This window comes from Bombina bombina, chromosome 4 (assembly GCF_027579735.1).
Source record: "Bombina bombina isolate aBomBom1 chromosome 4, aBomBom1.pri, whole genome shotgun sequence".
NCBI classification, from domain to species: domain Eukaryota; kingdom Metazoa; phylum Chordata; class Amphibia; order Anura; family Bombinatoridae; genus Bombina; species Bombina bombina.
Window position 1 is genome coordinate 827,949,317 of NC_069502.1, and position 13,293 is coordinate 827,962,609.

A 13,293-nucleotide genomic window follows, 5' to 3' on the forward strand; every position below is an offset into this window, starting at 1 on the left:
CTGTTTTGTTCCTTGAGACCCCAATAACTTAAGTTGGCCTAATTGCTTCTCCCATCTGTCCTCTTCTATTTATATCATTATTTAAATTCCTGTCTCAGTTTCCTGTATCTGATCCTCTACATTTCTGATATCCCCAAACATTTCTCCTAGTTCTTGTCTGTGATTCTTCAGATTGTTCTATAGACTGTTTCACCACTGAAATTGCCTTATGCGTATATGGGTGATCGTCTGGTGCTGAGCGACCTTTATACAACACACACAGCAATACCCCAGGGTCATCAGACAATCTCTGGATTTGGTCATTGACACAGTCTGTGTGGTTTATACTTTACAATATAAATCCTGTTTTTATGGTTTGAGATTTTTTTATTTTAAGGAACAAATGGAGTTTGATGAAGTTGCAGTTTATTTCTCGGAGGAGGAGTGGGGCTGTTTAGCTGAAGAACAAAAAGAGCTTTATAAGGATGTGATGATGGAGAATTACCAGACCCTCAGCTCTCTAGGTAATAATTTATATAACTCTACAGGGAATGGGACAAAGAGGAAAACACATATAAGGGACACATAAGCTGGGCTTGTGTTAAACAGGTATGCAATCTGGGTACAAACAACAAAATTATAGGGCGCCCTCATAAGAAAGCAAGAAATAAGCTTATGGTTACAAAAGCAAACCGTCCCAATAGCGATAGCAAACAATGTCTAATGCGTCAGTGGGCTGAGTATAAAATGTGCAGAGTCTTATAAGTTTGAAGATGAGTCCAGGCCCAGGCTGCTCACCTGTAGTGGGATAAGGTTCATCTCCCAGAATCAGTAATCTGTATATAACAAACATAAACAGGGGCGTCACATGGCCAAGTACAGTAGGATCTGTACTATTAGATGATATCACATAAATTAATGCACTCACATGTAATGTTGCACCAAAAGCAAAAGGTGCACATCAGGCAGGCTGGATTCTCACAGTCATCTAGCAGACTGATCTACTGCAAAACACCAATAACGTTGTCAGCAATCCCCCAGTAGACTTGTGTGTGTGAAAAGGGGAACGATGAGTATACAGCAAGTTTTTTTACCTCATTGCTTTCAATAAATGTAGTTTTGATTTTAAACTTTGCTGTATACTCATCGTTCCCCTGACACACAAGTCTACTGGGGGATTACTGACAACGTTATTGGTGTTTTGCAGTAGATCAGTCTGCTTGATGACTGTAAGAATCCAGCCTGCCTGATGTGCACCTTTCGCTTTTGGTGCAACATTGCATGTGAGTGCATTAATTTATGTTATATCATCTAATAGTCCAGATCCTACTGTACTTGGTCATGTGATGCCCCTGTTTATGTTTGTTATCTATAAAATCTATGAGTTGGTTATAACAGGGATTTTTTGCTTAACCCTTTGAGTGCTAAGCACTTTCCCACCTGGGTGCTAAGATTTTTTAATGTTTTTTTAATTTTTTGAACAATTTTCTTTTTACTTTATTTTTTTCAGACTTACACTGTTGGTTAGGCGATTATCTTTCCAATGATGGGTGTTGGGGGTCTGTAGCTGCTTAGATTCCTGAGATACAGGCTACTAAGCAGCATGCCCTCTGCTCCTATACTTAAGGGACACTGAACCCAAAAATGTTGTTTTGTAATTCAGAAAGAGCATGCAATTTTAAGCAACTTTCTAATTTACTCCTATTATCAATTTTTCTTTGTTCTCTTGCTATCTTTATTTGAAAAAGAAGGCATCTATGCTTTTTTTGAGTTCAGTACTCTGGACAGCAATTTTTTATTGGTGGATGAATTTATCCACCAATCAGCAAGGACAACCCAGGTTATTCACCAAAAATGGGCCGGCATCTAAACTTACATTCTTGCATTTCAAATAAAGATACCAAGAGAATGAAGAACATTTGATAATAGGAGTAAATTAGAAAGTTGCTTAAAATTACATGCTCAATCTGAATCATGAAAGAAAAATTTTGGGTACAGTGTTCTTTAACATTGTTAAGTATAAATAAAGTTGCACGGTGACGTCATCAAGTTATTGCGCGTGATGTCACCACACAAAACGGGAAGCCCCGGCGATGCCTGTCACTCTACAGTTACAATCGCCGGGGTAAGAGTGGGTGGGAGCACCCAGATCTCCCTCAAGGTGGGAGAGTGCTAGTGATGGCTCTGAGCCGTCATTAGCACCAGAGTGGGAAACTCTGTGATGGCTCAGAGCACTCAAAGGGTTAATAAAATTATTCATGAGATACACAGCCCTGTGTAACCCTCCCTTGCACTGCTCCCTGCTTGCTCATCTAGCTGAGGTCCCATAACTATTTATACATCACACACTGTGCTACTGGCCCATAGGGATCCTGTCATGCATGTGTGTGGCAGACTGCTTCTCTTTCTGTATTTATTAGCATTATGACCCTGGGCAAAGTCTCACTAAGGGCGATGGGAGAAACGAGACATGGACTCCTTGCTCAATGTGCTTAAAGGGATATGGCTGCACCTCATTGATGAGGCTCAAAGGAAGCTAAAACAATCTGGGGTTGCCATTTCCCTTATTCAGAGGAGAATTGCCTGGTATTTCAGGGCTGGACTGACCTTGTTACGCAGGATCAGACTGATTTACATCAGGAGCTTTTTTTTCTCTGTGAAAAGCACAATTTGGGCTAAAAGAAGCTACACTCAGGTGGTAACTGGGCCATAGAACAAGCCACTGAGCTGTTGTTTGTTCCTGGCAGACTGCTTCTCTTTCTGTTTGTGTACTGTGTGTGATGTCATAATACACAGTGAGTACCCAGTCATAGGCTCTTCATAATAGTTCTAGGTGTGGGAAGCATAATTGCAAATGTATTTTTTTTTTGTTCTATACATTTTTCTTTTATTCAAAAGTTATTTGCGGTTAAGTTAAACTAAATGTCAGCAGCAGGACGTGTGAAAATTATTTTTTACTGATTTCTATCTCACATAACCTGTTATTTCTGTCTATACAGGATATGTTCATATGAAACCTTTACTTGTTACAAAGATTGAGCATAGAGAGGAGCCGTATGTGAGCAGTTTTCCAATTACCAAAGGTGAGTAGTAAATTCCTACAGTGACCGTTTACTATAAAGTAACATTTCTTGTTTAGTAACTTGATCTGCTGTGGACCAAATATCTTGGCTCACCCTAATAGCACTCACCAACAAAGAGTTGTTGCCTTTTTAAGGCGGATGGACATTAGTAAAGAACCTCTCCTGATACCTGATGGTATTCTTTTTGTTCCTCTCTCCTAATAAAATGGACAGTTAGGACTATTATGTGGTAATTTATTTATTAACTGGTGCAAATATCTGAACACTTTATTTATGTGTTACTTGTAGTAACTAGAGTTGCCTGCTTTCTGTTATATGGAACCTGGATAGTATTTTTTTTATTTAATACCGCCATTCTTAGCCACATTTATCACACAATATTTATTTTGCTTTTGATCTATATGTATGAGATTTTATTGGATAGATATATGAATAGTGTTAATTGTATATCTTACTCATTACAACTCTTAGAAATCCAAGTGCCTTTACTACTAAAGATGCTGATTCCATATGTTCTTTATGTACTAGAGAGACCTGAAGAGACAGGTGTTTTTGTAGTTCCATTAATAACTCTATTGATCACCATCTTCAACCTCCTCCTGATAAGTTATGTAGAACCGGATTCATATGTTCTATCTGAATGTAAGAAGCTTAGTTACCTCCATTATTAATTGAGTTTGATCCTGGAAATAGGCATTTTAAAGAATTTATTTCCTTTGCTCTATCTTTGTTTCTGCATTTTAACAATGCTGCATGCACCCTTATTCATAAGACTGATCATATTACATTGGCCACTGCTGATTAGTCATCATTTAGGAAAATACCTGGGTTTCCTGTTTTCTCTGGCACTGATGGAGATGTTTCACACCAAATGGTAAAAATCTTAGCAACATTTGCAGATTCCTTGTAAATTGGTCATTCATATAAAATCCTACATTTGATTTATGCTAATGTGGATCATCTCCCTATACTTGATGCCACCATTACATTATTAAAGAGGAAAATTATGTTTGATATGACTGGTTCTAGTTCATTTCATGACACCATGGATAAGAAAATGAAGACCCATTTTGATCATCTGACCTAGGAAGATATTTTCTAGTCTGACTTGAGCATGGGTGTGACAGGAGTGTTGCAGTAGAGTTGTTTATGAGATTGCGGTGGGAGGGGTCTGATCTGAGGAATCATGTGACAAATCACCTACAGGGCCATTAGCTTTATCTTAGCTTTTATGTGGATGTAGGGCTGACAGATTGTCCAAATGGGTTTCAGTAAGCAGATGTTGGTTCACTGTTGTGAGATGTGCTTTAAAGAACCAATAAATACATTAGAATTGCATAATTAACATGTAGATAATAACAAGACAATACAATAACACCTACTCTGAATTTCATAAACGCAGTAGATTTTCTTCATAAACAGGGAGAGTCCACAGCTGCATTATATACTTTTGGGAATTCAGAACCTGGCCACCAGGAGGAGGCAAAAACACCCCAGCCAAATGTTTAAATACCTCCCCTACTTCCCTCATCCCCCAGTCATTCTTTGCCTCTCGTCACAGGAGGTTGGCAGAGAAGTGTCAGAAGATTTCGGTTTAGTCTCTTATGGAGTGTAGTACTCTTCGGAATGGGACTGGAGTTTTAAGTAGTCCTGTCAGCCTCTCAGTGAGAGCATGGATGAAAGTTAGAGTCCGGAGATGCAGGAAGAGTCTTTCGCGGAACCATCCCGACTCATATTAACAGTTCCATTAGCAATCAGCATCGACGAGTTTCGCTGCCTGCTTTCTTCTCTCAAGTCGATTTCAGAAGCGACGCTACTATCTGTCACACTTGAAGGGCTGTGTTCCTGGTCCACGGCGTAGATTCTGGTAAGATCGTTTCATTTTACTTTCAATATGGAAATGTAGTGTAATGAAAACAGGGTCTCAGTGGGACTCCTTTTTATCTTTGGACTCAAGGGTTAATATCTCCTGAGGGGGGTTATTGAACAGGGGGGACTTTAATCATGTTTGTTATGTGATTCTGTCTGCTAATGTGTAGTGATACCGGCCTTTTTTGCAGGCTGCGCGGTCTTTACGGACTTGCACGCTTTTTCTTGGACTGCATGGTACACCTTGTGACTGGGCATGGTCATGTTTTTGTTCTCCATTTCTGTATTCCTGACCGTATGGTGATGGACAGAGTCTGTTTCGCTAGGGTCTGGGTCATAGAAGGTGGTGAGTGCCCCATCCATTGGGGGTATAAGGTGCTGTTTATTTTCTGTCCATATTTACAATCTCCAAGTTGTGGAGGATTCAGATTTTTTTTGAGATGGAAGTCTCTGATACAGATTCTACTTCTTGCGAACAATATGAATTGGCCCGGGTGATTCATGCCCATCAGTCGTGTTCCGAATGCAGCTTTAGAGTGCTCTATTCTCCGGAAACGGGGAACTTAGAGTCTGCTGAGCCATCCGCCCCTGTGGATTCCACATCCCACGAGGCGCATGCCCTAGAACCTTCTTTTGCTACGCAGGTGTCCCAAATGCCATTTATCCTTCTCCGGAAGGCAGCTTGTTTCTTCCAGAGGTTACTGTACGGTTCCGCAGGGCCATATCTATGGTGCTGGCACATTTACATCTTCCAGGGAGATATTGTCCGTGTTCTGTTAACAAGGGCTCGTCAGGCGTGGGATCGTCTGGTCCAGATCAGCCCTCTGGGGAAGCGGTTTCCTCTGAGGCTTCAGGGGTTTAATCCTCAGGGCCAGGGTCATCAGTTGCCTCAGTGGATGTAAGTCTTGCCTTTCGCTATAGACTGGCGCGCCTTCGTGTCCTGCTGAGTTATGTTTTGGCAGTGCTGGAGGATTCCAGTCCTATTGGGTTGGTGGATCCTTGGTCTTCCGTTCCAGATGGCAAGCCGGGTTAGACGAATGGGGATGAAGTAAATCTCCTTGTCGTCTCCTTTTTCTTTTTTGAGTATCTTCTTCCATTTTTGAGCTTTGGAAGATTTTGATCTCTGACTGGCTGGTCCTGTTAGTGTGTCAGTTCTTCTTGGGCGTTAACCTGCAGGTGTGGCCCTTATTTTATGTTGATCCGGTTATGATGTATTTAATTTAATTTTGAAAGCTCATGTCTGTTATAATTTTTTTCCTTTGGAAACATTTTCTTTTCTGGAATTTGATACTAGCGATTTTGTGGTCACATTGGCAGCTTCTACGGAAGTTATGTGAAAAGTTAAGACATATTATGTCTACCGTTTGTCTGTTTAATTTGTCTATCCCTTCTAGGGTGGCGACTTCCTGTGACCTTGGACAGTTTTATGGGTGCCCCATTTATACATGGCTGGTCCCGTTGGGATGCCGATTGGCTCATTCTTGTGTTGAGTTTTGTTTTCTTGTTTAGTTACAAGTTATAGGTGGCCTTTTTGTGCCTAGAATTCAGGCTGGTCCTCATTTGTTCTGGGGGCATCAGAGGGGATTGTGCTCAGTCCTCATTGGCCTTTGCATTCTTAGCTGGCAGGTTTTCCAAGGTTCGGATCCTGCTACGGCGTACTCTGTAGGCTCCTTGATCAGGTGCTAGAGTTTTTCTCCTTCCCAGTGGGTTGGAGGTTCAGAGGATTCCATGGAAAAAGTTTCTGGTGTCGTTTCCTCGTCTTCTCTTTTGAGGCTTCCTTTGGGATTGTCCTCTTGGACTCTGTTTCCTTGATGACGGTACCTCTTACTTCTGGTCGAGGCTGATGTGCCTTTTGTTCCCTTCCTTGGGGTTGGCCTTCTGGTAATCTTGTTCAGGAAGTTAGGGCCTTTCGGCCTTTTTCTACTTTTTTTTTTTCTGCTCCCATATTTTTAGAGGTTGCAGATTAGGTTGTCTTCTTTTTTCCCTGTGTTTGCCCCTGCTTAGGCGTCTTGGGTTTTCATCCACCAGGGTTTAGGATGCTCGTTCATTCATTAATTCCTCAAGTGGTAGGGGTTTCCGGGAAGATGATTCTGAGAGGATCTTGGAGACTACTGTTGTCTTCTCAATCCAGATTTTATAAGGGTTGAGCTCTGTTCCCTTGTACGTTTACCTTAGACTTTGGACTTGGTGGGTGTTATCCCTAGAGCCTTTAGGGTCAACCAGAGTAGCTGGGTGGCTTTCATCATTGCCTCGTACCCTTTAAGTTTGGAGTTGTATCCCGCTGTGGGTGTCTTTTAAGCAATTTGTGTCTGGGACGCTTACGTGAGAGTTCAGTGTCCAAGGTGCCTTGGATATGACTGTGATTGCATCACCTGTGGTGCAAAGTCTGCTCCGGATGGGGTAACCCGGTGGTTCCTCAGGGGTTATTAGTTTGTTTAAAGCCGGTTCCGAGTTCTGGGGTGTCAGGGTTCCCTGTAGAGTTATATAAATTATTACCTAGAGAGCTGAGGGTCTGGTAATTCTCCATCATCACATTCTTATAAAGCTCTTTTTGTTCTTCAGCTAAACAGCCCCACTCCTCCTCCGAGAAATAAACTGCAACTTCATCAAACTCCATTTGCTAAGCTTCCTGATATTCACTGTTTTGTGCAGGCTTTGGTCCTTATCATTAAATCAATCTCTCCTCCTTGGAGTCTTAATTTGGTTTTGAAGGCTTTACAGGCTCATCCTTTTGAGCCTATGCATTCTTTATATATTAAACTACTTTCTTGGAAAGTGTTGTTCTTTTTGGCTATCTCTTCTGCTAGAAAAGTTTCCGAATTATCTGCTCTTTCTTGTGAGTCTCCTTTTCTGGTTTTCCATCAGGATAAGGCAGTCTTGCGGATTTAAGTTTTTACCTAAACTTGTGAATTCTAACAACATTAATAGGGAAATTGTTGTTCCCTCTCTGTGTCCTAATCCTAAAAATTCTTTGGAGAGATCCTTACATTCTCTGGATGTGGTAAGAGCTTTGAAATATTATATTGAAGCTACTAAATATTTCAGGAAGACTTCTAGTCTATTTGTTATCTTTTCTGGTTCTAGGAAAGGTCAGAAGGCTTCTGTCATTTCTTTGGCATCTTGGTTAAAGCTTTTGATTCATCATGCTTATTTGGAGTCGGGTAATCCCCGCCTCAGAGGATTACGGCTCATTCTACTAGGTCAGTTTCCACTTCCTGGGTTTTTAAGAATGAAACTTCTGTTGATCAGATTTGCAAAGCATCAACTTGATCTTCTTTGCATACTTTTACTAAATTCTACCATTTTGATGTTTTCTCTTCTTCAGAAGCAGTTTTTGGTAGAAAAGTACTTCAGGCAGCTGTTTCAGTTTGATTCTTCTGCTTATATTTTCAGTTTGTTTCATTATAAAGATTAAAACTTTTGATTTGGGTTGTGGATTAATTTTTCAGCGGAATAGGCTGTCTTTATTTTTATCCCTCCCTCTCTAGTGACTCTTGCGTGGAGTTCCACATCTTGGGTATTTGCTATCCCATACGTCACTAGCTCATGGACTCTTGCCAATTACATGAAAGAAAATATAATTTATGTAAGAATTTACCTGATAAATTCATTTTTTTTCATATTGGCAAGAGTCCATGAGACCCACCCTTTTTATGGTGGTTATGATTTTTTTGTATAAAGCACAATTATTCCAATTCCTTGTTGATGCTTTTTGCTCCTTTCTTATCACCCCACTTCTTGGCTATTCGTTAAACTGAATTGTGGGTGTGGTGGGGGGTGTATTTATAGGCATTTTGAGGTTTGGGAAACTTTGCCCCTCCTGGTAGGATTGTATATCCCATACGCCACTAGCTCATGGACTCTTGCCAATATGAAAGAAATGAATTTATCAGGTAAATTCTTACATAAATTATGTTTTCATGATGGTGAGAGTCCACGAACCCCACCCTTGTTATTCTGTACAGCTGGTGGCAGGACTTGTTTTGCACTTCATTTACCCTGCTTTGTCGTTTCTTGCTTTTCTAGTTTTATTTCTCCACTTGGCCATATGTATGACTGAGGGATGGTGGGAGAGTGGGAAGAATTAAACCTCTGATTTGTAGGGATCTTTCTGCCTCCTAGTGGGGTTGAGTGTAATCCCACATGTGGCTATTGTGTGGACTCAGCCTCATGAAAAATGTTTGTCAGGTAAACAAAATCTAGGTTACAATATGGCACCACCCCACAGAGGAGATATGCAGCTTAAAGAGCCATAATAACCAAATGTTTAAACACTTGAAATTGATGCAGCATAGCTGTAAAAAGCTGACTAGAAAATATCTCCTGAACATCTATATGTAAAAAAGAAAGATATTTTACCTCAAAAGTTCCTCAGTAGCCACCTCCCATTGTAAAGGATTTCTAAACGGCATTTTAATGTGTCTGTCCTGGGACAGCTTAGGGGATGAGCCTCGTGAAATCTCATATTATTTCACCAATCAGGTAAAGGAAGCTTACTATGAAATCTCATGAGAGTTAAGTCAAATCTCATGAGATCACAGTAAGAGTTCATGACCTCAGCACTGCTGATGCTGATTGGCTGCAGTTCATTTCTTCATTTTTTATTTTTTTTACCTGCAGCTGGGAGCAGGTGAAGTATAACTTTTTACACAGAACTTACTCTGCTGAGCTGAGGAGATTGTGAGGTAAAATATCTTCCTTTTTTACATAGAGATGCTCAGGTGATATTTTCCTGTCAGCTTTTTACAGTTATACTGCATCAGTTTCAAGTGATTTAGCATATAAGTATTATGTCCCTTTAACTGGAAGTTTCATAATGCTAAATTTCTGATAAAGCATTGTTTTACCTTCTGTTTTTATTACTCACATGCTTGTTTTAATTTACCTTTTGAATAATGTACATTTTTATGTGATTGGTATACAGTTTGATGTCTATTTAAACAATAGGCATATATGTGCTTTGTGCAGCCCCCAATAAACAGATTCTAAACCTACCTAGGTATGCGTTTCAACTAAGGATACAAAGAGAAACAAAATAATTTAGACAATAGAAATACATTGGAAAGTTGTTTAAAATTGCATGAGGTATTTCAATCATGAAAGGAAAAAAATTGGGTTCATGTCCCTTTAAGTCATCAAGTGGCCGCTTCAAAATGACTGGCTTCTAAATGTTCTGGGCTGCCTCTTTGTTTTAAACAAATTTGTTAGCCCTGCAGTACCTGATAAAGGAAATGACAGTAATTTATTTAAAATCTAATAAAGAGAAAAGCTCTGAGGGATTACTCTACCCTTAAATCAGAGACCACCTGATGGATTTAAAGAGGACATTGAAGAACAAGCGATTCTTATTATTTATTTTTAGTGCTTTTTCTATGGATTAAAGGAACATATTTTGTATTTTAAAATGAGATCATAAAAAAAAGCAGTAAGTACCTATCTGAAAAATACAGCCTTGCTTTATTTCATGCTTGAAGCCAACCCAGAGCTAATATGTGAGTAATTCCTGGGACTGGGCTTTTGGGGGGAATTTGCTTTTTGAAGGGCAGTGGAACTCTCAAAAGGTATTGGTGACTTTGGAGTTTTAAAAGGAAGGAATGCTGAAGCTTTCAGACAGGTGGGTTTTGCCTTATTTCAGGGGAAAAAATTATCTTTTTTTATAAAAAAACAAACTACACTAGGCAGTTTTTAGGGGTAAAAGTTGGCGGGTGTGGGGTGTTAGGGAAAAAAAAACAGCACTGAGTGCCTTTACATTGCGGTCTATGGGAACTGTGTGTTCCCAGTAAATATATATATGGATATGCTTATATACATATAAATGTAACATTTGCTGCCATCGCTGCGCTACCTACCCACTTCGCTGCGCGAGGTTCTCAGTCAATCTGACGGCATGAGACCAAGGCTCCCATCTGAGCCTATGGAAGCAAGCTCTCATGAGCTTAATGCGTGCGCTGGTATTACTTAGTTTAGCGCTAATATCGCTTTCCTGAGAGTGATATTTAGTGCTCCACTTGTAATCTGGACCTAAAGCAACACAACCTCAACAATATAGTTTTGTGAAAAATTTGGTAAAACAAAGAACATTCAAAGAGCGTGCACTACCCCTCTTCAGAAAGTAAAGGAATTAAGCACTCTTTTCAAAGAGTCAGTAGTTCAAAAATATTTATTTTATAGAAAAGACCAATACACTGAGTGATTGCATGAACAAAATAAAAAATATTTTACAAAATATGGGCGTTACCACTATGCCTTTTAGATCGATATATTAGAAGCATACTATAGATAAAAAACACATGTCAATATATCACACGTGTCAGGGGACCGGTTCATGAGAGTTTGTTTAAATGCTTATGCAAACTGCCCCCTTATTTCAGTTCTTTTGACAGACTTGCATTTTAGCCAATTCGTGCTCACTCCAGGGTAACTTCACGTGCATGAGCTCAATGTTATCTATATGAACTAATGCCCTCTAGTGGTGAAAATGCATTCACATTAGAGGCAGTCTTCAAGGTCTAAGAAATTAGCATATGAACCTCCTAGGTTTAGCTTTCAACTAAAAATACCAAGAGAACAAAGCAAAATTAGTGATAAAAGTAAATTGGAAAGTTGTTTAAAATTACATTCTCTATTTAAATCATTAACTTTTTTTGGACTTGACTGTCCCTTTAAGTTATATTTAACTGATGTGATTGATTGCTACTGCATACTTGATATATCTGATTAACTTATAAGCATCTCAGTATTATCCTGGATCATTAAGAAGTTACATTCCTACTTTTTTAATGATAATATATATTTATCATAACGCTGGATATAAGCAATAGCGGCACGGGCACACCTAGGGGCATATTTATCAATCTCTGTATGGAAACAGAAGTTATGAAGCAGCGGTCTAAAGACCGCTGCTCCATAACCGGTTCGCCTGCTCTGAGGCGGCGGACAGAAATCGACAGAAATCAACTCGATCGAATACGATCAGGTTGATTGACACCCCCTGCTGTCGGCCGAATCTGCAGGGGGCGGTATTGCATCAGCAGTTCACAAGAACTTCTGGTGCAATGATAAATGCCAACAGCGTATGTGGTTATCGATGTGCAGTGGAAATGATCCACTATATATCGGATGATGTCCACTCGCACAATCATAAATAGGCCCCCTAGTCTCCATCTATGCACTCCACTCATACTGTATAAGCTCATCTTGTTGATGCATACGTTTTATCTCACAGCATACGATAAGGAATATTCCCACACAGAACTTGATTTATTGCCAGAACGGCAGAGTTTAAGTGTTTTTAAGAATCTAAGTCTTTTTTTTTTTCTTTTTAATAAATAAAGTTCCAAATGGTTCCTACAAATTCATATTTTTTTATGCATTCTATCCCTAATATTTATCAATTTATATGATTATTACGGGGTGAGCACTCTTTTCTTTGTTGCCTGCCTTTACAACTCATACATCTTTATGATTGTGTGCTACCTGACTGTGCTGGGAGGGTGGGACGAGGGAGCGAAGTGAAAAGAAGCTTGTCGATCTAGGTAAGGCCATATGTTGTCTCATCTGTTTGGGCTTAGCCGCAGGTGCTGCAGTGCTAGTTCAGCTTGTTTGTTTTGACAACTTTTATAGCAGCAATACGCTGCCCTCTCTCTCTCTCCCCCCCCCCCTTCTCTTTATAAGGGCTTAACCCATTGAGGTCTTGTAATCTGTGAGTATATAATATTTAAGTGAGGGAGCGCTAAAAAAGTTCAAGAATTATGGAAGATAATATTTTGATATAAATATACAAATTTATTTACATAACTTCATACACATAAAAATACTTATATATTTAAAAGAATATTGTAATTTCAGGGACGTCTCCCAGCCAGTGATGTGCAGTCACTAGAGGCAGGTGAGGCAGTGCTTCACCTCTCATATGGGCAAAAATATATTTTTTTTTATTGGCTTTAAAAAATAGCATTTTTTTTTCACAGCTACATGTTGTGCAATGGAGAGGCACAAGCAGGTCTGCCCACCATTACACAACATGCTGCGCCACCTACTGGATGAAATTGGTTAAGATCATTGCATGGCCCATAAGTGCTTTATTTGAGGCAGTCCTATTTGGGCTGAAACAATCCAGTGAGAGGCATTAGTAAGTGGAACTTAGGGTTGGGGCTGGATGTTAAATCATATAAAACAAAACAAAAACGGAAAAAAACAACTTTCATTTATTTTGTTGCTGTCCTGTAAAGCTGCCAGCTTTTGCTAAAGTGAAAAAGAGAGTTCTGTTCTTCCCCTCTAAGTGCAGTGGAATGTTCCACTGTCACTTCCTTGATACAGACAGAGGCAGATCAGGAAGAGAGATGCAGTGTTTTAGCCACAT

General features: G+C 39.7%; 1 protein-coding gene across 1 annotated transcript in view; it reads left to right on the plus strand.

The window, feature by feature from the left end:
• LOC128657927 (zinc finger protein OZF-like) overlaps positions 1-13,293 on the plus strand; it is a 38,232-nt gene that overhangs the window by 11,324 nt on the left and 13,615 nt on the right. The window contains exons 2-3 of the mRNA XM_053712351.1: positions 377-503; positions 2,979-3,062. Coding sequence (XP_053568326.1) covers positions 377-503; positions 2,979-3,062 — 211 coding nt within the window. The remainder of the gene's footprint in view (positions 1-376; positions 504-2,978; positions 3,063-13,293) is intronic.